This window comes from Nyctibius grandis, chromosome 2 (genome assembly GCF_013368605.1).
Source record: "Nyctibius grandis isolate bNycGra1 chromosome 2, bNycGra1.pri, whole genome shotgun sequence".
Lineage (NCBI taxonomy): Eukaryota > Metazoa > Chordata > Aves > Nyctibiiformes > Nyctibiidae > Nyctibius > Nyctibius grandis.
The window spans coordinates 22,111,965-22,139,749 of NC_090659.1; the positions used below are offsets into that span (position 1 = coordinate 22,111,965).

General features: G+C 42.5%; 1 protein-coding gene across 1 annotated transcript in view; it reads right to left on the reverse strand.

The window, feature by feature from the left end:
- Positions 1-4,877: 4,877 nt before the first annotated feature.
- Positions 4,878-27,785, reverse strand: part of KCNJ6 (potassium inwardly rectifying channel subfamily J member 6) — a 42,744-nt gene continuing 19,836 nt past the window's right edge. Inside the window, exon 2 of the mRNA XM_068423618.1 lies at positions 4,878-5,605. Coding sequence (XP_068279719.1) covers positions 5,280-5,605 — 326 coding nt within the window. The 3' untranslated portion in view covers positions 4,878-5,279. The remainder of the gene's footprint in view (positions 5,606-27,785) is intronic.

Sequence of the window (27,785 nt, forward strand, 5' to 3'; positions counted from 1 at the left end):
CATTACATAACTGGAGGAAGTGGTATAAATTACCTCTCCTATGAGGACAGGCTGATAGAGTTGGGGTCGTTCACCCTGGAGAAGAGAAGGCTCCAGGAAGACCTTATTGCAGCCTTCAGTACTTAAAAGGGGCCTATAAGAAAGATGGGGACAAACTTTTTAGCAGGACCTGTTGTGATAGGACAGCAGGTTATGGTTTTAAACTAAAAGAGGGTAGATTTAGACTAGATATAAGGAAGAAATCTTTCACAATGAGGGTGGTGAAACACTGGAACAGGTTGCCCGGAGAGGAGGTAGATGCCCCATCCCTGGCAACATTCAAGGTCAGGTTGGACGGGGCTCTGAGCAACCAGATCTACTTGAAGATGTCCCTGCTCATTGCAGTGAGGGTTGGACTTGATGACCTTTAAAGGTCCCTTCCAACCCAAACTATTCTATTGTTCTATGAAATTCACCACTTGCTTAAATTAAAATCTGCAAAAGACGGAAGTCCCAGATACCCCTTTTTCCTGCTGACCAGGGTTTCTGGCCGTAACATCATGCATCCTCTCAGGGCTGTGTGCCACTGTACCAGTCTGACAGCGAAGCTGGAGCGAGATAAAACAGCTTGGCTTCCCTCTACCTCCTGGCGAGGCTGGTCTGGTTGGTGGTGTTCAGAGCACATCAAACCCAGTCCTTGTGGGATTTGCCCTCCTGGGAGATGCAGTAGCTGGTTGCATTCAGAAACATAGGCAAAGACTGTGGTGCTGCACCTCTGCAGGCAGCAGCTGACTGCTGGCCCTGCTGGCTCAGGAGGTGAGAAACCCAAGCACCATGCCTTCCCCAGCCTGAGGTCTGCCATTTAGCTACGGAGCATCTTGATTGATAGGATGGAGGCTGTTATAGACACAGGGAATGAGGAAATTTTTGTTCTTCTGTTAAAAGCACAAGGGTTTAAAGTTTCTTTGGGCTAGTGAGAGAATTCAAGAGCCAGTCAGCCCTGGGCATAGGGGCTGAGACTCTGCTGTTGCTGTTATGGCAGGGTTAGTTTCTTGGAAGAAGTGGGATGTGGCTTTGAACCTCCTGGGCTGAAGAAGGCACTGAATCCAGGTCTTCCCTCTCCTAAGTAGCCCAATACTGTGCAGCTGAGTGAAACGGGAACTTCTGTCCTGTGACTGAAAAGAGAAGAGGGATTTCTTCCCTGATTTTGAAAGGCCTGAGTTTCCTCTTTAACTCCAGCAGAGCAACATGGGCAACCCCAGATCTGGGCACCTCCATGCACCAGAGTTAAATCCAGAGCCTGTCTCGAAGTTAACTTCAAATCATCCATCAAGCTTTTTCCTCTTGCATTTGCCAGCACCTTGTCCCACCTGGTTTGGCAGCTGCCTGCTGGGGACCCTTCTATGGCACGCCACCTCCTTCCCCCGCCTTGTGAGGGATGCGCAGAGCTCTGACCCAGGGCTGCGCAATCCTCTCTACCTGCATACTTGCAGCAAGGCCCTTTGTAGAAGCAGACGTTCAACTTTGATCAAAGAAAGAAGTTAAATTTGTTGGGATGACTCACATCAATGCCAATGACTATGGTTTTGTAGGGCAAAGATCTAGATCATAGCAGCTACATACTGCTAAAAGAATGTTTGTTTTTTTTTGATGACTATTTTGAAATAATCTCTGAAATTTATGCTAATGCTGGTAGGATGGTATTTATTGCTAAATAATAAGCCAGAACTTCCAGTATTTGCTGAAGGTCAAATTCTTGCCTGGTATCAATTTGTGTTGCTCCCTTAAAAGCAGTATGTTTGTGTCTGTTATCAACACCTGAAAGCTCTGGTTTGGAAATTTGGGTGGGGGAGAAACAATTAGTGTGTTATTAAAAAGAAAAAAAAAAGAAAGAAAAAAACTGTGAGAATGGTCCAGAGAGGACTGTGCAACGCTGCATAAAGTCTGTACAAAACACCCCTGTGGCATTTCTGTTCATTGGAAGAAGGAATTGAGAGCTGCAGTAGATCACTGAGAGCCCACATTTATCTCTGTAAATTCTTTCGCTCCTGGAAATCACAAGATACATCAAAACGTATTAGTGAAGTATATAGAGATGAAATGGGTCTTGATTAATTATGTAGTCAATTATATTAAAATGTTGCATTATTCATGTTCCTTAAATGTGATTTGCCAAAAATATTCCCATAGAGCACTGATATTTCATAGTATATTGTTTAGGATTAGGAGATGAAGTTCCCAGGTTAAGTTATTTGCTGTTAATGAAAACACCACTCAGTATATACGGCTTGAAAATCCATTGTTAATTAACAGCATTCAATCTTAATTTTTTTTTTACCAGTTCAGTTGAAATCATTGACACAAAATACATTGTTAAACTGCTTAATCAATCATTGTAGAAAAATAGAGGTGTTTGATAGGGACATTCTAGTACAAAGTTTATGTGAAGCTTCCCCGTTGAAAGCTTTGGAGGCTTCTATTTTTTTTTTAAGCTTATGTTACAAAAATGAGATTTCATAAACTTTACAGTCCATACTACATTAATACCAAAGACAATAAAATACAGGGGGAGAGAGAGAAAGAGACAAACACACACCTTAAGCTTCAAGTTCCCTATTCACAAAAATATAGCTTACACATGCGCATGCCCCAGTGGTGGAAAGTCTCCTTTTTTTTGTGCTAAAGGACACAAAAAAGTTTTAATTAGGGCCCTGAGCTGCTGTTCTAATTAACGCAAACTTCTGTTAAACTGCAGCAATGAATTATAGAGTGGCCCAGTACATTACAAGAGCAAAAAGCAGGTTTGTCCTCAGAGGAACAGTGTGCTTTCAGCTCGTGCACCTTTCTCTAGGACTGACACATGTGGGTGGCTCGTTGCTACCAATGCCGTGCTCCCCCCCAGCTCCTCTGCTATAAGGCTTCTGTCTTCCAGTGGAGCTGTGGAGCCACCCTTCTTTAAAAACGCTCAGTACCTCTCATGGGTAGGTTGGGATGGATGAACTGGAGCATTCGGCAGCTGCTGATGCTGGGGCAGAAGAACGAGCTTTGAAAGGTCTGTAGCAAAACGAGTGTTATTTTACAAAAGGGTAAGTAACCTTTACTGAGTTGGCAGGACCACCCATCCTGGGTGGAGGGAACAAAAATCCATGATGTTCTGCAGTGTTCCTTACATCATGCTACTTCGTGAAAGCCTTCTAGGGAAAATGTTCAGAGCTGAAACAAAAAACTCTTTCCACTGAGCCTGATCTGCCAGTCCCTTGTGTGCAACCCTTTCCCCACACCCTACTCTGCCCATCTCTGCAGGAAGCACAGCTAGAGGACTTGCAGAAACCCCACTGATTAGCCACACACTGTGAAAATTAGCAAGGGGCAGTTGTTTCAGAAAAAAAGTAGAAAATAAGTGTGAAATTAATGTGAAAGCTATGTCACAGTGCAAAATTTCCACCTGCCCACTAAGTTTCTCCTGAGGTTATTTTTTTTCTCTTCTATTTTAACATAAATGTTTCTGTACAAAAATGCTTCAGATTCTCTTCAGTGTATTCTTCCTTTCCGGAGTAGGCAGGTATAAAAAACAAAATTAAGGCTGCAGCTTCTTCTCCTTCGCTAACAAAAATGCTGGTCTTGATGGGCCTGAGCAAAAGCCCACCGAAAGCAACGCAATCTCTTTTCAACAGGTAGTATTTTATGCATTCTGGGCCTGACCGAGCGGTCCTTAGCACTGGGCAATGCCGCCCTGTGTGAGCAGCCCCTTACGGAGCACGTCCATGAAACTGTGACCATACACATCAGCTCCCCTACTCGTGTGAGTGTTGCCGTATAAGCTATGCAAATTATCACTGCCCTGTTAATTTTAAAGTTGTCAAGTCAGAATGTACAGGATTTACACTGATTTGCAACAGCCAAGGAGCTAACCTAAGGTTGTTAGAAAGAAAGTTGTTAGGGAACCACTGTCCTGAGCACAGGTGGCAGGGACCATGTGTTTAGCTGAGAAACCCTGTTGAAGCGTATACCCAGGTATGTCCCACCATCCGTGACTCCGCAGGACCGGCCAAGCACTGGCGCTGTCAAGAAATTAATTTCATTGATTACGGCTTCAGATTAAATTCAGCTGTTTCTTTCCCAGCTGAGTAGCTAAAATCTACTGGCTAAGGTGCAACATTCAGTTTTCAATGTCTTGTGCTGTTTGTGTAGCAAAGTACTCTGCTAAAATCCCATGGTTTGGGTGGGGAGAAGTTTCCCTAGATATTGCACATAAAGGATAATGCCTCCACATGAAACATGCTTGGTATATTAAGAGTATACAGGATATTCTGGTTTGCCGTGAGTTTGCCACAGCCTAAACTTTAGGTTAAACTGCCAAAAAAATAATCAGGAACAGTTTGCCTTATTTGTAAACATTTTCACAGTATATCAGTAATTACGTTACAATTTCTCTACCCTGCCCTCTCCCAGACTTATGGCTTTTTAGAGTCAGTAAAACGATCTGTTTGGCAAACAGTGAGGTACTCTAAATAGCTGCCAGTCTGGTACACTGAAGAAAATGTCATGCACTAGAAGAGCCATAGATATAGGGGAAAAATTCAACACTACAACCCAAATATTAGAAGAGAAATGCCTACTCGGTGGGTAGTTAGTTTTTGCATCCCAATATTTCTAGAAGTCTGTTTCTAAACCTACATTAATTACACATCTATGTACATTATTTAGAAGTTCTTTACTACAGTACTTTTGTACATGCGGTGTTTATTACTAAATATAAAGAGAAAGTAATTACATAAGGCATATGTACAGTATCGTGTTGGATTGCAGATCCCTCTGCTCACCTTTGTCTTAAAGCTGCAAGGCCCATTTCATAGAGGCTTGTCACTCAGTGTGTGAAACTGTTCTGAAATACATAAAAACTGGAGCCAAGGCCCATTACTTTGATGAGCACTAATTGGTCTTTCCTTTTAAGACTCTTGTATATATTCCCATTCCTTTTGGGTGTTTTTGTTGTTGATGTGAATAAACCTGGAGGTCTGAACTCAGAGAGGTACCGAGGAAGCCAGCAGTCATTACCAGGGTGGGGATCGAGATTCTACCATCGATAGTGGGTATTGCAGCTTTAACCCATGCCTTTGCTTAGTCTGTGAATCTCTTGAGTTTAAACTGGGCAGGTAGATATTTCGCATCTTAAGTATTTATTTTCCCAGAATTAAGAATAACAAGGAAGGAAAAAAAAAGGCATGTCAGAGAAAGAAAAGGGGAGCAAAGAGGGAGAAGACAAAGGCGGTGGTGTGGCCCTTATGCATCCAGTGGTTCTACACTTTGGACTCATTCTCCAAGTTGGCCACATCACCGTTTCTTTCATTTTGGTCTTCTTGACTCTTTTCCTCCTCTTCAGTTTCCAGCTCAGCATGCTGGTCCAGCTTGCTGGAAACAGACCACGTCAGGGGCAGTTCTGCTCGGCTGGCCATCTCTGCCAGCTCTTTGGCACTGTAAACTGGTGTGTTGGTCTCATAAGTTTCATGAAAACTGTTGTAGTCAACTTCATAGAATCCATCCTCCAGAGTGAGGACAGGGGTGAAACGGTAACCCCACAGGATCTCACTCGTAATGTATGAACTTCGAGCTTGGCAGGTCATTCCTGTAACAGAGAAGGAAGAAGTGTGGTAGTGTGGTAATAAGGACACATTGCTTGCCCAAATCCTTAATTATTTATTCATATAGGCGGAGAAGTGTTTGTAAAAGGACATATGCTGGAAAAGAAATAGGTTTGACATCATATGACATTGCGCTTAGAAAGCAATTTTACAGTGTGTAACCTATTTGATGCCTTTTCTTTCTGTGCTTGTATATAATAACAAGTGGTGAGTCTATGAACAAAGATTAACATTTCTTTATTAAATGCAGTTCTTCCTGTATTTCTTCAATGAGTGACTCACCTGCTGATGAGTCTCAAATGGCTTATTGAGAGTGTATGTGACATGCATTGTGCCACCCTTTGGTTCCCTGGCATATAATGAATCCACGCTATCACATCCAACAGTTGCCCAGGCTAACTGAGGAACTTATGCAAAAGCTTTTCTCTGCTGGAGCTAAACACTGAGCCTGTGATCCACGAGTTGACTTGGTTCCCCTAAAGACTGGAGATGCCTTTTGTTACGCTGCTCTGAGGTTTGGGCTGGTGGCCAGTGCACAAACATCAGCAAAATTCCTGAAGGACATTGTGACAGCATGTGGTGTTGGATTCAGATAACTGGGACTACCTTCTTTGTTACCTTCCCTTCACAGCTCTGCTGAACATCACTCAGGGAGCTGCTATAGGGCAAAAAAATCTGTAAGATACCATATTTTGTTAAGAGGCATGGAGAGAGGTGGCTGTTCCCAGCTCAAAGTGTAGTCCAGAGTGACCTCTGGGTGAAGAAACACCTGTCCATGGCAGGGACCTGTGACTTGGAGAACCTGCCTAATCTCAGACAAACAACTCAGGGAAACACTACAATAAAATATTAATGCTCAGTAGTGGAAGGGGACATCCAGCTGACCAGGAAAAGGGTCAGGAGATGTGAATTTAAAAGGCAAAAACATGCTGCCAAAAAAATGGGAGTACACAGAGAGAATGTGATGGTTTTCCTTTAATTATTTGCACATTATTAACTATGCATTACTAAGCAAATGTCAGCTAATCAGTATATGTCAAATGCTTAGTAAATAATGATACATATCCCCTGGACAAGCCTGCCACACATCAGGTATTTAGAAGGCAATCATAAGCAATTACAATTGTTTAATTTTGGGGGCGCAAATGGCAATCTGTAGAAATGCACATCATTTCTCTGTGCTGCTAGCATCATACAAAGTCACATGGAGAGTCTCAGGAAGAGCAAACATTGGTAGTTCAATGTCTCCAAACTTTTTCAGGGAGTGCAAACTGCTCTAGATAATTCTGCCCTCATTCTCTCAAGCCTCCTCTCCAAGCTCAGATAACTTGCTTCCAATGGGTGAAAATTGCTGTTTCTTGGTACTCTATATTTTTCACAGATAACATTATGTTTAGAAAGACATTTACCAGCTGTAACTGCACTGTGGTACTTCAGCGCTTCTCCATCATATCCCTCCACTTACTGCAGTGCCTCAGACCCTGTGGAGCGGTGACTGTCAGGGAAATCTTTAGCATGAAAACTGCTGCACTGTACCTACCTGCTGCAGCCAGGCAGAAATGGGACCGTACTTCTACTGTGCTTACTGATCTTAATTTCTCTTTCTTTTTGCCTGACAGAAATGCTCAAGCCTTCGTTTTTCTCGGTCTTGCAGGACAAGACATGTTTGCATTTAGATTCTCAAGTAATGCACAAACGGAAATATGAAGATCTTACCTTTTTTCTGTTCATTTCACAGGTGGGTAGGGCTGAAGGACACAAAACCATGTGATAAAATAATCTCTTGTGAGATTTCCTGTATGATTTTTAGTCTAAAGGAGATCTTCTTTTCCACAAAATGACAGAGGGAGAGGAACTTGGCAGCTCACAGAGCACTGTGTATATGAGAAACACACTAGTTGTGCAGCAGCTTCCCCAAAAGGTCATTTGTTTTTTGCAGTGCTTTTCTGGGCAGACCCAGAAGTGTGGGTGCAGTATTTGGTAGGATCTCCCTGCCCTGGGAGGGAGGCATCAGCAGGCTGGGGGCAGAGATGGACAGCAGCAACCAGTGCTGTCTTCCTTGCTGTCTCAGACATCCATCCCTCTGGGCTGGTGTCCTACCAGCTCCTTTGCTGCTCCTTGGTGGAATTCCAAGACCAGTGACCCCTGGATGGGTTTCCCCAAAGGAGTGTGCCGTTCCTAAGACTCCTGTGTTTCTAATCCTTTTCTCTGCTGCTGAAATTTAACTTCAAAGTGAGTGGGAAATTTGGAATTTTCATTACAAGTGCTATGAGATTAAAAAAAAAAAAAAAATCGAAGTCCCTCTGAAACAGTATTACCTTCCTGTGCTTGGACCAAGTACTCAGTGATCCTGCTGCTTTGGTTGGAAAAATTCATTTGACTGATGGGAAAGAGGGGCGCAATTTTCTGCAGAAGTCAAGAAGATTAATCGAATTACGTTAGAGTTACAGCTCATTAAAAACAAACCCTCATCTGAAATTTTGTCCTGTCTCAATTTTTAACATAGTCTCCCATTCAAGAAAGACTTAATACCTGTTTGTTTTCCACAGCTAGACAAAATACTTTCAGAGCTAGAATGAAAGAGTGAGGATTTTTCAAGCAAGTAAGTTGAAATCAAGAAAAAGTCTTTATCTAGTGCGTATTATGCTCTCTAAATGTTTGAGAAAGCTAATACAGAAAAAATTTCTAAGTGCATCACAAGGATTCCAGACTAAAATGTGCCACAGCTGTGGAGACCCTTGAAGTGATCGCCAGTGCGCCTGCATGGCTCTGGAAGCAAAACAGAGGTTTCTGCAAAGTGCGGCTTTACCAGCCTCTGCCTCTGCTGGCTCAGAGGTCCTTCAGCTCCACAGTCAGCAGAGCTTGTGAACTGTCTTTTCTGCATTTAAGCCCTTATAATATGTTATGGTCTAATTTACATGTTTCATTATACTCTGTGGTTTTAATTGTCCTGTAAAAGCAAATGTGACTTTTATTATTTGCTGTAAGTTCTGAACATGCTCTTGGTTGACAGGGGAGGCTGCATCTTGAGTGAGGGTGTTTTAGGCTTTAGGTTTCCAAGTATTGTGTGATTTATTCAGTAATTATATGGTTTTTATGTAGCCATAGATCTGTTGCACAATGGCTTTAAAAATGATTGCGGTTTGACATTTTGACTAGTGTCTCATTTTAATTGGATCCCTTCAGGGCAGATGAGAGCTGGGGAGCCTTTGGAGCTACTTAGCTCAGCATTAATTGGACTTTTTCACAATAAGCTGGGAAATTATGAGACCTAAATAATTCATTCTAAATTAATTAAAACTATAACTGGAAGGAACAGTCTATTTGAGAAGGAGCATCGGAGCCCAACAAAAACCTTGAGTCTGGACTCTCAGGTCTTGCTGTGACAGGCATCGAGTGAAGCCAGGGCAGGGGGCGATGACGGAGGAGCATTCCTGGTGGGCTGGGCGGCCGTCTGCCCCTGCCCGTCCCAGCTCCCTGCACCATCTGTCCCTGCGGCCTGGCACGGGGGGACGGCAGATGCAGGATTAGGTTGCCCTGCTGCGGGCTGGCACTTGCACCTGTTCACCTTGCTGCATACTGTATTTTATATGCACCGTGAGCTGATGAGACGTCTGACGGTTGCCCTTAACTGCTGTCTCACTCCTTTGAACTCAAAGCATTTTCAATGAGCAGTAATGAGCCTTAGTATATGTTGCAGCTTTCTGTTAGGTCTTAATGACAGCGTTTGGGTCGGTTTGTTTTATGTTTGCACAGGCTAGGGAATCATGACTGAGTGTTGGGCAAATACTTGATTGCCGGACAAGTTACCTAAGTAGTAAAATTAATTGCCATCTTAATTCATTGTGGGCTTTTTTATCATGTTTAATGTTCAGTTAGAGCTTTGTGGGCTGTAACCAGCACCATAAAAGTTGCCACGTCTCTGAAAGACACACCATGGTGGATAGTGTTCCTATTGCTTCCCCATCCCAGTTCCTGGGTCAGAACCATGCAAGGTGAATTACAAGCTGAATTTTTGTCCTTGTTATATCAGAGGAGGCGAAGGAAATTATGGGGATTGGGTGAAGGAGACTTGTTATTTTTTGAGGCAGCCAAGCTAACGCAGCAACATTTTTATTGTTTTGCTTTCAAATGGGAACAAAAAAGGTCCTGCTGACAGTGCTGGGATTAGCTCCACGTATCTGAAATCAGCAATTAGTTACTACTTTGGAGAGTCTCGTTAGCATACAACCAGTGTATTTAAAACTTTAATTTATCCTCTAAATGCTTACTATTTCCATTCAACAGGTGAGGAGCTGAACTGCACAGAGACTTGGGCAATGCTGCAGAGTGAAGAGCGGCTTGTGAGCAGGAGCCAGCCTGCTAAGCCACCTTCTGTCTGCATTGAATTTGACACACAGCTGGGCTCCTGCTGCAAGGTACCTGTGCTGAGGTGGGGGTGCTGTAGAGGGCTTGGTCACATCTGTGACATTATGTCCTGTTTGTTTCAACAAGAAGTTGGGACCATGCTCTGGTTCCAGATAACATGTGGGCTGTTCCTCTCCAGAGCACAGGCTGCAGTGGCTCCCTCTGCCTGACTGTGAGCGTGGACACTCTTTCAGTGTACCCCACCAGCAATTTTCCTTGCAGCTAGAATGAAAGGTTTTATCAAGCTTAATGTTTGCACCATGCAGTTCAAGAAAATGTCAAATTAATTCCCCTAAACTGTTGCTTATATGCAGGTAAGGTTACAACCTCACCCTTGACTGATTACAATTAATAACAAAGTTGATGCCACCTCCCAGCTTCATTATTCTTGCAAAGTTGCCCTGTGCAGGTATTTTGAGGTTGCAGTTTGTTCATGCTGTCTGCTGCTATTTAGGCTTATGCTTTGCACTGTCTTACAGTGCTACAAGGGTTTGGTGTGGTGACCCAGAATGACTTGATGCATTTCCTTACAGCACATTTAATTTAACATTTCGTGGTAGCTTACACAATAATACGTTGTGTCATGCACTCTTACCATATATTATTACACTTTGTGATGGGAGCCATCAAAAATAAAAAGCTATAAAAAAGTCAGGGGAAAAAGGGTACTCCAGAATCACAGAATCAAATACACGTTTGCACCGAAATACGGTGATTTTCAGCTCTAGGTCAGCCTGCTGCAGATTACCCATAGAGACAGCCTCATTCAGCTTTTGTTTTACTTGAGGCAGTCTTTATTACAATAGGACTTTTTATTTTCATATTCCACTCCTGTGATAAAAAAAAAGGACTCGAAATGAAGGGGGCAAGAATTAGGGCCCATTACTGACTGCATCTTTTTGGCTGATAGCCACAATGTGAAGCCGATTTTGAGGTTCAGTGATTTCCTGCTGGCATTTAGCAGAACGAGGCAGACTTTCTGCTGCCCAAAACTGAATGGGGTATCCCATAAGAACGACCCGTTTTCAATCATTGCATGGGAAGTTTGCTTCACGGTTCAGCCTGGGGTAAGACCTCAGCAGCAGAGGACTCAAGGATGCACAGAAAACAATGGTGTCCCCATTTCTGGGGTGTGGAGTTTCACTCATGTGGATGGGTACAGAATTTGGTCCATCTGGGTTCTCCAGCTGGGAGCTGAGACTTCCATGTGCATGTGTGATGCTCCTATTATATTGCTTTCACTCTGTCTTTATTCATAACATCCTTTGCTGAGGTGTCACTGTACAGGTTTTGATCTACTTTGTCAAAAGGTTCATTTGTATCATCAGAACCTTTTAAAAACAAAACCAGACATGCAGGAAATTCTCTTCCCCTTGAGATTAATTCCTACAGCCTCTGTGTCAGTGCTCACAATGAAACTGTTTTGCTGTAGGAATTATGAAGAAGGAGGAGGTGCTGACCTGTAGCATTACAGCTGACTTCTGTACCTTGCCTGGGGCAAGGGTAAGAAGATGGGGGAATTTTACTTAAACACTGTGATAATCGCAGTAATATTGAGGTAATTAGATTAATGTGCACTTAGAGTCTGAAGCTCCAGTATGGTGCTCAAAAAAGCTACAGTGACTTTCTAGGTTTGTATCTGAGCATTGCTCCTGTGTTCATTAAGTATCACCAAGCAGTGTCCTACAAGGTCTCTGCCAGGATGACCTTCTGGTCTCAAATATATTTGGTGCAAGATTTGTCAGTCCGCTATTTTTAGATGTTAAGGAGAATGAGAAAGCAATGTGTGCTATTAAAAACAAGCAAAAGGCTAGAAGTCAAGAAGTCCTGATTGATACCTTGGTTCTCCTGCAGACATTGTGTGGGCTTTGGCAAATTACCTAGCTTTGCTGGGTCTGTTTTATCAGTGTGCCACAAGGGACATGCTGAGATTTAAAGGCAGTAGATGTGCTTGCAGTACGTTCTTTTTGTCATCTAGACATTCCCTGTCAAATTTATACTAAACAATTCTCCCCGGTGTGAAAATGACTGTCTTAAAAAAGGACAGAAATTTAGAATAAAATTTCCATAGTGCCATCAGGTTATTGTCAGAAACATTCCATATTAGTTAATTGGTTCTCTTTAATCAAACTAAAAAAAAAAAAAAAAAGGAAAAAAGAAAAAGTCATGTTGTACCCTGAATTCACCACTTCTTGTAAAGCCCAAAGCATTAGTTGTCATTCCTGGAAAATGTTGCAAATACCATGCTCTGGTAAGACATTTCCCCCCTCCTTTTTGTATTTAGGTACATCTGACAATAAATCTGTGTCTTTTTCAGCTTTATTTGAGTAAAAAACCCCATAAATATGTATAACCTCTCATTCAGAGCTAGCAAAGGGAAATTCCCAAGGGTTCTGATAACTTGATTCAGAATGCACCTGGAAACTGGATGCTTATCTCATCCTGAGCAATGCCTAAAGCTCTTGAAAGAAGTGAAAAATGGACAGGTGCCTGCGAGCATTTTAATGTATCTGTGTTTCAGCATGCCTGCGAATCTGTGCATGACAACCTCATGTTGTGGGTTACGAACGGCATGCGTGTCTTCTCCATGTCCCAGCTACACGGCAGCATGGCCACTCCTGGCTCTGGTGCAGCGACTGGAGAGGAGTGTGTGTGCAAGTGGGGGAGGAAGGGAGAAGGGTCAGATGCTTTTTTCTTATAAGAATATAAGGAATTAACTTTCATGGTTTTTTTTTTTTGGTTTGTTTTCATTTTCCTTTTTTAATTTTAAAACTGGTGCTTTTTTTTCTGTAAATGACTCGAGTAATTTGGTATTTCTGTTTTCCTATTTGTTGCCATGGAGTGGGCTGCAGCAGCTGGCCTGACCACCAACAACGGTAATAAAATCACATCCTCTGTGGGAGAAGGCATATATTATTAGGTCACGGTTGCACAAGAGATGAATATGCACAGGACATTGAGCTGATGAGAAGCCATAATTTCAAGTCAGTGGGACTTTCTGACACTCCAAATTCTGTTTCTTTCTAAACAAGATGAAAACAAATAACAAGTATGAAAAAAATTGAATTGATATTAAGTTGAATTCTAAATGAAGTCTAACTTGGATCACGCAAAGCATTCTGTTTTCATTCTGACTTCTTCAGATGTGATGTACGATATAACGCAGCATCTAAATCAGAAAAAGATGGCCACGTTTTAGTCTTTTTCAAAATATTAAAAAATGCACAGTTTTTTCCCCCAGTAGGAGATTTCAATGATAGTGATATGGTATTTTCCAATGGAAAAATGCTGAGTTAGAAATGTTTGATTTGCTTGGTTAATATTTCTCCTATCAGGAATGAAATATACTTCATTGAGTATTTTGTTTATAATTTCTTGCTTTCCAACTGCCTGTAGCTTAGTCTGAAAAATGGTACATGCATAAGGCAGAAAAGCTTGTCTGATTCAATCTCAAATTTGCTGCCACTTTTAGCTAACAGTACCATATACATTCTCAATAAACAGCTTCTCAAAGAGATGGTACTATTACTATTCAGCCAATATTTAACCTTCATTTAGCCTTATATTCAGGCCATGCCCAGCAAATCAAGCTGCCTGATGTGTATGAATTTTAATCATTTTTTCAGCTGTGCTTTTTAAATGGATGATGATTACATTTTTCTGTCGACTAAATCTCTGGAAATTTAATATATCAAATAACACAGTGTCTGACCAGAGAGAGAAGCTTGTTCCAGAATTGGCACTCAGAGTCCTTGGAAACAGGAGGCTCAATTCGGTGGAGTTGGAACATGAAGTACCAGGATTTTGTACCCTACTCTGTGTTTGACTGTTGGGATACATTTATAGATTCGGTGTTTTCTCAGACATCGAATCAGCACCACGCAAGTGCTTTATTTTCCTAGCAGATAGCCGCACAGGAAGATATAGGGGAATTTTGTTTTAAAGACGCTGTAGTACACAGTTGTACCTTCAGTGGCTCTGCTTTCAAAATAAGAAGTGCTGAGTAAACAGAAGACCTGTCCTGACCTTTTAAAAATACACTGCTATTAATCCACAGGCTTCCTCCTGAATTCTGGCCTGCAGACGGGACGGTCTTCTCCAACGCGGTGCGCGGGCAGCCTGCTCCGCTGCTCACTGACAAACAGCCAGGCACAGGCAGCAAAGGCACCAGGCTCCAGCTGAGCTGCCAGCTGCTGCCTCGATGGAGAAGGGTCTTGGCAGGATTTTTTGCTAAGCAACACCACCTGACCCACCAGGGCAGAGGTATGGCATGGAGCAGAGAGGATCCTAGGTGGCAGGGGTTGTGGAGAAGACCCCTGGCAGTATGTTAAGGCTAATAGTCCTGTTCATGATTTTAGACCTCTCCAGCTGTCTTGCTAGGTTGCTTCCATAACAGAGAGGATGACCAGCCAGCAAGAATCACAGCCTTTGCATGAGTTCCTGTTGGTTCCCTATTTCTTTTCCACAGTCATAAGCAACATCTTTAATTCTTATACCAGAGAACCTCAGGAAATACGTAATTCACACAAATACCTCAGTTTAGTTACCTCGGCATTTGAAAGCACTTTGGGCTCAGTCTGTTTTACAGCCTTCCTCCAGTCACTAGATTCACTGCTGCTGGGGAAAAACATCTCATGAAAGCACCAGGAGAGGAGAGAATCGGGGACACCCAGCTGCACAGTGGCGTGCAGAGATGCTGTGCCACAGCTGGCTTCCTGCAGCATGATCTCAGGCTGAGAGAAGCTAAAGGGGGTCCCTTTTCCTCCATGGGCTCTGAGTCCCCTGCCCTTTCCCTCACCTTTTATGAAGGGGTGGAGAGATACAGGAAAATCTAGTTTTGGATAAAAGAAGGGTGAAGAATGCCTGAGCTGCTGCATTACTCATCTTGGGGAAGAAAGCAGTAGAACAGCTCCTCTTCTTCTCTGTTCTGTGTAAACCAAAGGCTAAACGAGATCAGCACCTCAGAAGCAGATTCCTCTCTCCAATCCTTGCGGGGGAGGCAGAAGATGGGAATGGAGTAGATATAAATCCCAGGTAGGAAATGAAGAAAAGAATAATGCATCATCTATCACTTCTGAACTTCACAGTTGGATAAAATCCTATGCCTTTTTGAAAACTCCAGCTTTGATGTGCAGTTTCGATGGGAGATGCTTCTTCTCCAAAACTTTTGGGCTAACATTGCAAGGTACAATTGTTCAGATGCACCTGCAGCAAGCTTCCCAGGGCAATGCCCATGGACGGCATTAGCAGAGCTGGATGCTCTGCAGGTTGCCTGCTCAACTGCTGAGAATATAGACCCAAAATGCATTTGGCTTGGAAAGGGGTAAAAGCATTGCTTATGTGAGAGCTCTTCCAAGATGGCATCCTTTAAGACGTATACACAGAGAGCCAACCTTTTGTGGAAAAATATAACTGACTGCTATATTGCCTCTATTCTATATAATGCATAGCACATGCAACCCTCTTGAGGAACATGGATTTAGCACAGAGTGCTAACTGGGACTGAGACTAGAACAAGGCACGTTCGGGCATTGCTGAAATCCCACATCAGCATTAATGCCAAGGGGTGACTGGGAGAAAAACCCCTTTAGTTGGAATGGTGCTTGCTGTGAAAGAAGCATTTTCTGTAAGGGCTTGTAGCTGCTGCACACTTGTGCTGTCAAGACTCTGAGATAAACATTTAATTAAAATACACGTGTGATCTATTTCACCTCTTGCTGTGCAGACCTCTTAAATACCCAATTTGAGTCTGCATATTTGGATGGTTTTTGTTTCTCTTCTTAAAATGCTACTTACAAAGAGAACAGAACATCCAAGGTTTGCTCTGTCCTCAACTTTACTGACTTTGAGCTTTTTATAAAAATGTCACATTGTACAGTGGAAATGTTTCTGAACCCAGGATTAAAGACAAAACAGTGTGAACACACAGCTTGGCATGCTATAAAATTCAGGAAATAAGGAAGATCACTAGCTTTTTGACAACAAAATCTATGAATCACCCACAAAGTATTCTGATAGTTGTTTCTAGGTTTGTGGCTAATGGCATTGCTGAAATCTGGTTTAGCTGTTGTGAAATTGGAGGAGGAGATGAAAGAGAGTTCAGGATAGAGCACTTGTTTCTGCCAGGCAGATGTTGGTGAGAAGCGATGTTTGAAAATGCAGCATAAATAAAGAGAAATTATGTTCTATCTAAAATCACTTAGATTTTTGGTAAGCAACAAAACATTTCAGTGGGATTGCCTGGACAGTTTCATAACAGTGCATCCTTTTAGGTGGGCTGGAAAACAAGCTAAACATGGGTAGATGGTACTTGTTTTTAGAAGAGACAACTTGAAGAAATAATTTTTTCTGAAGATATCTTAGTTTCAGAGATGATATTTTTGATTTATATTTCACCCAAAAAAGTCCCAAGAGGACTGGTGTAGAAGTGCTCTGTGGTTTTCAGAAGAAAGCTCTAAATCCTAATGGCGTCACTGAAACCATCATAGCTACCATTTGAGAAGGCCAGCTATTATCACACGTCAGCCTACAAAAAGCAGCTGGGCATGGGGATGTGTGAGAGCTGGATCAGTCGAGCTCTGTAGCACTGGCTAATAACAACACAGCTGCTTTCTGGTTCTTTAACCAAGCAAAGAAACAACCAGCCATTTCTCTGGGCATTTTGGACAAAGCTCAGCTCCTTTAAGGTGTTGCCCTTTGGTGACGGTGGTCAGACCTGTGCTTAATTCAGCTGGTAGCTCCTCCTCTCTTCTCTCTGGTGGCTTAAGCATGGACCTGCCACTAGCCCCATTCCTGTTCCTATGACCTGTTGGCAGTGTAGCCCTTGGGAGTTGGAGAAATTTTGTTCAGATGTTTTGAAGCATGTCCCTGGTTTTACAAGTCTTCAGTGTGAGAGCCGAAGGGATTCAGTGCTGCAGTCTTGTCTGAAGGACTTCCACACTGTACATGGCCCAGAGCTAACTTACCTGTTCTGGGAAGAGGAGGAGGAATACCTGGGCTAATTTTGCTAATATTTCAAATGATGGGTTTGGCTAGTAGACCTTATCCCCTTTCATTTTCTTAATGGGAGAGAGTTTAAGCAACCAAATATTTGTTCATGCTATTATTTAGTGTGATTGGTTAACTCCTTTATAAAAATCTTTTTAAGGGAAACTGTTAAACACACTAAGCTTCAAAATTCATCTGCCATAACAATAATCTTTAATTAAAATTGAAATTAGGTTTATTGATTCAGCTATTGTTATCTTTATCATAACAAAAGAGTCAACCAATCCTAGATTCATGCAGCTCTGATTTTTGATGAACTTTTGCAGGCCTTCTAGCAGTTATGCAAAGAAAATCATCTGTGCTGTTAAAATCCTCCCACTGAATAGCAAGTGGGTTTTGATTTTTTTCTTTTTTTTTTTCAGTTCATAGGATGAGACTTATTAAGTTGATGCTTTCAGGTTAATAATATTGGCTATCTGTCAACGTTAGCAGCATATTTTTGAAATGCAGGAGTGAGCAAAAACTGGCTGCCTCAGGGAAGGAGATGCAAAATCTTTCACTTCTGAAACACTATTTAATATTCAAGTTATGTCAAAATTTGTATCCATATTTTAGCTGCTTGGCATCCTGTCTGATAATAGGTGCTATTAATACACCTGCTAGTAGATCAGTGACCATTTTAGAAAAATTAATACTTCACTTGGTTTTAATTGACTTTGGTTTTATTTGAGGTGGTGAGGAAGAAGCTGATTCTGATCTTTAATTACTGCCTAGCATTTAGCAGGGAGTCCAATAAAGGAGAACAGCAGCAGTAGAGTTGGGATTTTAGGAAAGCTTCAGCACTACTCTCTTGATATTTCTATTCTGGGAAAAGTAGGAACAACACATTTCAAGCTCTAGGCTTTTCAATCTAGTACTTTCCTCAATGCCTGAATTCATTTAAAAGGAAAAAAAAGAAGCAAAAAGCAGCAAAAAGTTATTTTACTCTATTCCTTCTTCATGTGTTGTAAATACTTAAACTGACTGTTTCTGGGAGGAGCATAGACAAATCAATCCATGAGAATATGTGTCTCAGTTTGCCTCAAGTATTTTGAACTGGTGATGGAGCAGAGAAATTCTGAGTTTCTTTGACATGTGCACCTCACTTATGGAAGCAACAAACAGTCATTAGGACTTTTTAGCACCTCAAAATTCTCCTTAGTTTAACAATATTTATCTCACTGGTGAGAAAAATTAGTTGTTTTAGTAAGGCAAAAGTAATGAGCTTGAGAAGAGGTGGCTAGGTATGTGGTAAGCTGTATGAGGAAAAGAGGGTGCTCACACTCAAAATTGCACAGTTCCCAGAGGAGAGGTACCTAAGATAGTGCAGAGGAGTCCTGAAACAAAATGACTGCGCTTTTGAAGCAAGAAGCACCATGTATAAAAGCCTGAATAATGCTGCCTGTTTTTCTTGAGGAATTTGTGTTCAGCACTGAGGATGGGCTTGTTGTTCAGCAAGGATGCTAAGCTTTTTCTCCTGGAACAATATGATCACAAAGCACTTGTTTGGCAAAGGAGTATTTGTCTCGGGGTGTTGCAGTGCTGGATGAATGAGCTGTTCCAGCCCTCCCTGACCGTGGGCGCTTGAGTGGTTTCAGCTTTACTGCTGTGGGTTGTTTCACTCCTCTGTATCAGTCATGAGGTGGCACTCTTCTACCAGAAGAGATAGCTTACAAAGATTTTTGAAGTGTGCATATATCTAAACGAAGAAAAAAAGAAGTAATGCCAGGAAAATATTGTTGAGACATTATTGCAAAAGTTACTTTTGAAATGTCTGGGCAGGCAGGCAGGCAGATGAGACACCACCGGGACGCTGTGTGTTTGTGGCAGGAATGTAGGATTTGAAGGAGAGACCTTGCTGAACTCTCTTTGAGCTAGAGGTTAGTAGCTTACTTGATTTTCTCCTGACTCCCATACAGATTTGAGGCATTTCTATACACCAGCTGCAGACTATATTCTTCTTCATGACAAGCACAATTACACAGTCTCTTTCTTGCAGCTTTTATTACTGCTGCCAGACCACTGCTAATTTGGGTCACTGTTATGTGCTTTGTACAATGAGCACTTGGCTAAAACTGGACATCCTTCACTCTGATGATATCCTGCCTCTCAGAGAATAAACTAGACCAGGCTCCCAGTTTCAGAGGTAAATGGGGGAAAAAACAAACCCAGGCATTGCTGGCCAAAGAGATCTGTCTCTATCATTGTATATGAGTGTCTAACATGATGTTTTAAAAAATGTGTGCCATAGCAAATGGAAAGAACAGCGTCAGATTCTAGTCTCACTCAGCAGCAGTTCAAATCAGGAGCATCTTCCGTCAGGATATAGATATTCCAGACTGTGGACCTGACTCAGATCTCCATGTTTTTACACCTCCATGGGATCCTTGCTAAGTCCCAAGCAATCTAGCAGATGTCTGTTTGTAAGGCAGCATCTCCTGGCTCCTGCTGTGTTCCTAAGGCATGCTTAGCCTCCAGGACAGGAAAGAGAAAACTTGGCTTGGTCTCTTTGAAAGTTTGCTGACCCCTTCTCTCCTTCACGCTTGCAGTGAACCAGGCTTGGGTAGTAGGGGAGCTCAGCGATGGCTTTAAAGCTAGCCATGCTTCCTTCAAACAGTGTAAATCACAGGCCTGGGAGGAAAAATGCAAGAGTTTGGAGATGAGGCAGGCTACCAAAGGGGATGTGAGTTTGGGAGGAATTCAGGAAGGCATCAGAGGAATGCCAAATTCTACCAGCTCTGTGCCATGCAGTGAGCTCTTCTCGCTCCTCCTACCATGACAAAAGTTTTCCCTGGCTGCCCAGTGAATACACTGCCACTGCCTTCACTTCGTATTTACTCCAGACAGAGATTTTTTTAACCAGAGAGATGTAAGAAGCAAAAACTCTGCACAAGGCACTTCATTATCTAACTAAACCTAGGAGGTGCTCCTGGGATGGGTGACAGATTGATAGGGCCACCTTGGCTTCTTCCCCTTGCTTCTGCTCTCAGCCCATCTGAGGATCTGGGCCCTGATGTAAGTGTTCATCACCCCCCTGAGGCTGAACTCCTGCCTGGCTAATCTGAGATCAGCGCGGGCAGAGCTGTCTTGAAGAATAAAGACTCTTTTTTCTTTTTAATCACATGTTTCTAAAGAGAAAAGGGAGAAAAAACTGCAATCGCTTATTCCCAGCATGGATGTGAATACTGGAAATTAATTGAAAAAAGTAGCTGCACCCCAAAAAGCCCAAACCCTGACATTACACATTACTTTAAGAAGCAGCTACAGAGCTGGCACAGGCTGGATCGTATGTACATAGAGCACTAGCTTCTACTCATTTGGTGCAACCCGGATTATTTGCTTCTTGTGTTTCCTATCAATTTTTAAATTGCATTTTTTTCCTATTTTGCCAGAAATGGAGGTCAATACAAATACAATACAAGTGCAGAACGTATTATGCTAATAAGTTTGCATTAGAATCCAGAAGCCCAGCAGGGAATGAATTACTGAGGCTCAGAAAGGATATACTAGTAATGTTTGGCTCTTATTTCCCATGAACTTTTATTTGAAAGTCTCAAAGGAAGTGAAATATTGTTTTTGTTTTACCAATGGGGAAATTGAGGCAGAGGATGGTGGCTTGCCCTGAGGCTTCGTAGAAGGTGTGTAGCAAAGAAATGTTTCTGTGGTGAGGATACATACATTTTGATAGTCATTCAGGGGCATGCTGGCTATCTGCTGTCCTTTGATGTGAGCCAGGAGGATGTTTTTGGCCTAAAGCACTGATACAGTTTTCATGGAGAGCTAATGTTTTGGAACAGCATTTTTTGCAGGTCCTGTTATTTCAACACAAGGCAAGCTTCTGCTCATTACCGGGGTCTCAGCAGAGCTCAAAACCTTTCTAAGACCATTTCTCTCCTTTGCTTTAAGCAGAGCAGGGTATGGATGACAAAACTGGAGAGCTTGTTTTGGGAACAGAAGGCAGATGAGATGGATCACGTCGTGGAACATGGACATGTTTTCCTGGAGTTGCAATTGTGTTTCCTCAGTCTTTTCCTGTTGTCTGCGCAGTGGAGCTCTCCCCTTCTTTTAATCGCAAATGAAAAATTTCTACTATCAGAATAACAGAGATTTTGCCTGTGGGTGCTGTGATAAGATGAGGCTGTGGCATGTGCACACGTGCGCACACACACACTCAGATATCTAGAGATGTACAGATACCGAGGTCAGCGATTTTGCAGTTCTCCTATACCAAAAATACCAAATCCTTGATGTGTGAGCCTTGAAAATCCTCAGTCTCTTCAAATGCTTAATGAGATAGTTTGATTATCATCAAATGAAAATTACTTCCATTGTATGAGTGGGAGAGAAAAGAATTTAACTGGTAGCACTGAGAAGACAATTAACAGACTTCAGAAGGCCCTGGGACAGTGAAGATGATGGATAGATCAGGCTATTATAAGCATATGGTGAAACTGAACAACAAATCACCACAAAATGCTGTGGTATGATGGGATTAAATCAGACAAAACAATGAGTGAAGCTCTGTTGCACCATCACAGTGCAGAAATGTTTGGATTTTACATTTTTGGGAGAGTTTAATGGCATTCCTTCCCTCACCCTGCACGCAAAAACATTTGTAGTGTAGAAAGCTTCACTTGATTTCTAGTTTGGGAAAATGCTGTATGAAAACTCATAATTCTTTTTCTGCACAGTTTACTGGGGTAGTATTACACATTTTGGCTGCAAGAAAGCCCTCTAATAAATTATAGCTCTTTCAGTCTGTTGGCAGTATATGGTCCAGCCATCAGTCTTGTAAATGTTCCCATAACCATTGAAAAGTTGAAATAATTTGGAACTGTGGCTTAACACATTATTAATCACAGAGCAAAGGGTTTGCTCTGATTTCACCAGGCATACTAACGTAAAAAAACCTACGATCCTCTCAGATGCCAGCACAGGGATAAAAGCACAGCTAATCACGCGCTGCTCCCATGATTGAACACAGGCTTGAAGCCCAGTATTTCAGGGAGCGTTCCTCAGAGTTTGGTCAAGTATGAAGACTTTCATTTAACAAATCCCTTTTTGTGAACTTGGCCAGGTTGTTTGTGTGTCGATGTGTGTGTCTGTGAGTGAAGGAGAAGCTGACTAATATCTCATTCAATTTCCTGACTGATAATGAGAAAGGGAAATATGACACGATCCCCTCGTGAACTGACTGCACTAGCTAGAGGTGTGCCTTTTGGGCCAACCAGTGATCCTATTTCTACAGGCTTTCAACCAGCCAGCTGATGGGTCCAAAGCCAATGACAAGGTGATAGCCCAATCCAAGATTCACACAAGTCATAAGTATCTTCTTGCTGCATTTCTTGGCATTTGGAAGGGAGTGGTTTAAGTCTGGATGAGAGTGGGTTGCAAAAGTCTCTATAAGAATGGGGTTGCTCTTCAGGATCCCTTATCTTTGGGGAATTTCTCCAGTTTTTCGTGTGACTGCTGAATAACATGAATATTTCTGAATCCAAGTGTGGTAATACATATGGAGTGACAATAAAAGCTCATTCAAAGGAAATCAGGCCAGGGTGATGAGGATGCCATAACTTGGGTTATTCATATCTGAAAGGTGTAATTCAGCTTCATGAACTCTGCAATACCTAGCAACAATACCACAACAGCTTTCCACTACGTACAGTGCCACGTTCAAGCCAGATCAGGCTGGTCTGCTGCTGTTTGGATTCTTGTTGTACCTCAAACTGAATTGCTGTGAACAAATATCTCAAAAGAAGGAGCACAATCAGAGCCCTGACACTGCAAAGTTCCTGAATAATGCTGTAGCTCGTGGCTATGTTGCTAACAGGTGAAAGATGGAGATTAAGATGGCAGCTGCAGAAGAAAATTCACTTTGCAGCCTTTTTACACTGTCATATTTAAGAGAGAAAGCTACAAGTATAACTGATGAGGTATGATGCTTTAGAGGAGGACGGTTTGGATTTGCAAGAAGCTTTGAACGTCTTGTTTTCCCACAAGCGCTGCCATCTCCCTTGGTAAGCTAATTTTAAAAGTTAATGGACTAGTTCCTTCAATGTGCTAATGCTGCATTGTATTGCTTCAGTGGTGTGAAAAAGCACTAAAGCAGTCTCCTTCTGTCTCTGGAGGTTTTCTCCTGTCCCAGGGAACTGATGGGCAATAGGGATCAGCCAGAAGGGATCTTCCATGAGCCCTGATATGTCTGGAAGAAAGAATTCTGGGGAAGAAGTGGGATGAGAGCCAGATTCTGAGTGACTACTGCTTCAGGGCTGTAGTCTGACAGCAAAAATAATTTTACAAGCTGCTGCTAGAGCAAATATTCCCAAGACTGGAAGAGCATTGAAAGACTCCAAGTGGTGTTGTGCATTGCCACTGCTCCTCCACCCAATCAGTAGATGTGGGTCTCTGCTACTTTTGACTGCATACTTGGAAGAAGGTGTGAAAAACAGTGAGGGATAAATGATTCCTTGCAACTTGTTTCCTGAGCTGTGCTGACTAAACAGCCTGTTCCCTTTTTTGGTGTGAGTTACGCCTACTGACACATGGCTGTGATCAGTGCACACTGTGCTGAGTTAGGCACTGGCTGCTCTGGGACCTGAGAGGGGATGGTGACCCAGCGAGGCACTGATATATCCACCGTGCAGTCAAAGAGGAGTCTAAACTAAAGGCTAGTGCTGTGGGTTGCACCATCTGCCCAAATCCTGCAATGCACCCACTTATTAACTCCATACTTACATGATCCGAACCAGGGGTTTTGGAAGGTTTTTGAAGATACCCTGGAAAACCACAGGGTGCAGCAGCAATGGTATCCATTAAAACAGCACCAACTGTGATAACGTTTGTCAGAAAGAAGAGGAGGCTGGCAGGGAGCAGTAACAACTTTAGCTGGCCAGTTTTAATCAGCTATCTTAAGTCAGTCTGACTCCAAGCCAGGGAGAGACACTGAAAGAGGGACTGACTGCATAGAGAGAGCCCGGAGCCCCACTCTTTGTTTGCCTCACCCTTCTGATGAGAATACAAGCCCACGGAAAAGCAACATGAGCAGGGCATCTAAAAAAGGAAACAGCAGTGAATAGGCAATCAGGCTGGTCACTGTTACAACTTGGTGCCATCATATAGCAATAGTTTAAAATTTCTGCCACTTAGTTCTGTTGTCATCCAAGAGTCTAGACAGGGTCCCTGCTCTTCTGATTGAGACTGGTTGTTTTCCACAGAAGAACTTGAGGTTATTGTTGCTGTTTTTCAGTTGAATGAACAATCTTGTTGGAATTAGTCCGAAACCAGATGTGGACAGGTCTTAGCATAGCTGATGATCTTTCGAAGTCCCTTCCAATCCCTAACATTCTGTGATTCTGTGTGATGGTTCTCCTCCATTTCAGGCAAATGAACTGACTTTGGACCTAAATAGCCCTTCTTCATCTCCTACCTGGGCAATGCAATGCAGTTTAGCAGGGCATGAAACTACGGGTTCAATCCATGCCAAATGCTGATGCACTTCCAGAGACGCATCTTATCTGTCATTTGATCTCTGTAGCAAGAATAAAAACCTGTGCTTATTTTCAAGATATTCATTACCTGAGACCAGCATAACTGTGAACTGTTTCCATCTTGGGTAAGGATGGTCAAAATGGAACTTTTCTGTTTTTACACAGGCAAGAAACTGAGAAATAACTCCAATGACAAATAAAACTCAGTAGTTGTCATCTGAAGTCTCAGATAGGCATTTTTGACCTTGTCTTTTTAATACAAACACAGAATAGCATGGATCAAAGATAAAAAAGAACCAGCCATCACATCTGACACACACTTCTGATGCAGGGAAGCTATGGACCATTTCTGATACATTCCAGTTGTGCTGCATAAAGTGTTTAGACACTGCAGCAGCAGGGATCTGTCTGAGAATGGGACAAAAAGGAGCTCCCTGGGTAGACAGTAATGAGACCAACAGGGAACATTTCTTCCTGTTAAAAGCATCATTTACAAAAGGAGTGTTGTTTCTTGGGGGCAGTGAGGAAGGGGCTGGGGGAAAGGATACAGCACTGACAAAACTGAAGTACAGAATAGCAACTTGAGTGGTCAAGAGCATCTTTTCTTTTTCCCCAGGGTACATGAGCTGCTGGGGACAAGACGAAAGGGCAGGTCTGAATTTTCCTTTTCTGTTTTTATTGTGCCAAGGGTAAGGAGGCAGAGGATCAATCAGCTGAGCTACCCATGAGTGCAGTGGATGGCTCAGTGGGACAAGCCCTCAGGGGTCATGACCATCTAAGCAGGGGTTGAGGGCTGATTCTTTGTTTTGCATTAGGCTTTGATACTTTAGAGGGGACAAAATCTTTAGGCTAACCTAAAGACTGCTGCTAGCCCACTCCCATGCTGCATTTCCCTGAAGGACTGCCATGCAGGAGCAGCACAAATAGCATCCAGGCTGAGCAAAAATGCTGTGTGATGAAAACTGAAGCTGTAGAGAAGTGTCTGGCATAGGAGCAGACATGACCCTTCTGCCTGGTAGGTTAGTACAGCTTCACAATGTGTCACGGAGAACTTGAGAAAGATGTCTTGATTCCAGAAAATGTTAGTCCTAAATCTCAGTGTTTTGTGGTAACACAGAGAGGCATAACTCTGGGTGTTCCTGTAGGTTGTCAGCACCAGAACACAACCTAGAATGTGAATAACAATAGCTGGAGAAGTTTTGAACTGTGCACATCAATGTGAGCTACTAGAGCAGAGCAAGTTTCACATGTTCAGCAAGGATGTGCGTGCATTTTCTGTGTGCTGAGCCATTCTGGTCCTGATCTCGGTAACACTCCTGTTACCTGTTGTACAATTCAGCATTTTGAGGTGATCAACTGAGGTAAATCTGAGTTAAATGTAAATCTGGCCTCTGTGTGGCAGATCTGCCTTAATGGAGGGCGGTGGGGAAGATAAGAAAACTTTCTTTACTTTTTCCTTTTGTCTATTCTTCTTTCTTTTTCTCCTTGTCAGAGAATGACAGATGCCTGTATGTCAAACTGACATGCCACCAGGTATAATCTTGAGCTGAATGAAGGCTGTAATTTGATTAAGGGGCTCTGACACGTTTCGAAACAATGGCAGTGTTTTAAGACTGAACCTGGAGGATTTCATTCATTAATAGTGTAGGTGCTGCATAATACTGTTTTCACAAACATTTCTTACTGTAGCAGCTGGAACATCCCTCCATCTACTCATCCTGCTGAATTCAGAGGGACTGAACAGAGCCGAAAGCTCTTGTGAAAGGGCCAGCTAATGAAGTGAAACTTCAGGGAGGTCAGATTCAGTAAATGGAGACCTGCAGTGATTTGACGGCTGCTGAGAGAGCTGTATGGAAAAGACGCTCAAACTCTCACAAACCACAGAACTGGTTCGAGATTAATTTATCAGCTCTCAGTTCAGATCAGTGTCACAAAATTAATAAACTGGTGTCACTTGACAAAGTCCGTACTTACACATGGGGGCTGGTATAAAACTAGTTGAAACTCAGTGAAGTTGACTGAAGTCTATGATGTTGTCAGCACAGATACAAAGCTTGAGGTGAAAAGCTGTAGGTCAGAATGGAAGAGATTCTTTTCACCTGTGCGTTCTCAGAAAGTAGTTCAAAATTGTTCTGCTGTGTCCCATATGAGAGCCTTAGCAGTGGGGTGGGAATCAGACATGTGAGTCAGATCTAATTGCTCTTAGCTTTAATGGATCAGGTTCACTTGTGACTCTGGTTTGCAGACAGGTAGATGAGATGGCCTTATGGAGCCTCCAGGAGAAATCTGGGTTTGTAAACTCCCTATTGGCTTTAACGTTTTGGCTAGAAGTCTTTGGATGTAAGCAAGCTAGTTAAAATGATTGAGTATTTTTCTGTTCATCCAGCACCATGAAGGATGTGCAGAGGAAAGGGCTACAGTTTCTTTCTGATGGAGCAAGGGTTAGATCACTGGGCTGACAGTGGGACACAGGCTTCAGTTCTTTGGAGAGAGCCAAAACATCATAATAAATAAAGGTGTCTCCTGGCCCCAGAGAGAAGGAAGACCAATCCTCTGTTAGAAGGAAGGGAATCTCTTTTTCATTCCTGAGAGTCTACTTCAGTAGCACCCACGCACTGTTCCTTGTATTGGAAACTTAATAACTTCACTTGAAAATCATGCCTTTTTTATGGCAGTGGAAATAACATGACTTTTAAACAAGTAGAGGAGACTGTCATTGAAGTTGAGCCAGTTACGTGGGAGTCAGATGATTAAGGTAGATATGATGTAGGAGGGAAGAAATACTATCATTTAGAAAAAAATACTGTATTTTGAACAGGTTTAATGTTCTCTTCCAGGAAAGCAGGGTTGTTATTATCAAGTGCATTACCAACATCAGATGCAGGGCTTGATTCTCTGTTGACACGCCTTCTTTGTAATTGTTCACATGCATGCAAATTGCCTACAAAATGAGTCTAAGTTGTTACTGAGTTGTACAGTTGAAGTCTGGGGGAACTGTGTGCTCACTTTTTCAGATGTCGAAGCAAAGAGGCAGAGGGTGAGGTGAGAAGGAGTTACTCTCTCACCCAGGTCACGCTGGTGCCTGCCTGTCTGTCTGTAATGCAACAGCCCAGGGATCTATTTTCTGATGTGTTCATAAGGTCTGTTTCATTTTTCTTGGCCTGACCTGCGTCCTAGCTCAAGGCTGTGTGATGCTGTTCCCATTTTTTCAGGGAGACAGTGCTGCTCCAGCACAGGTAACTCA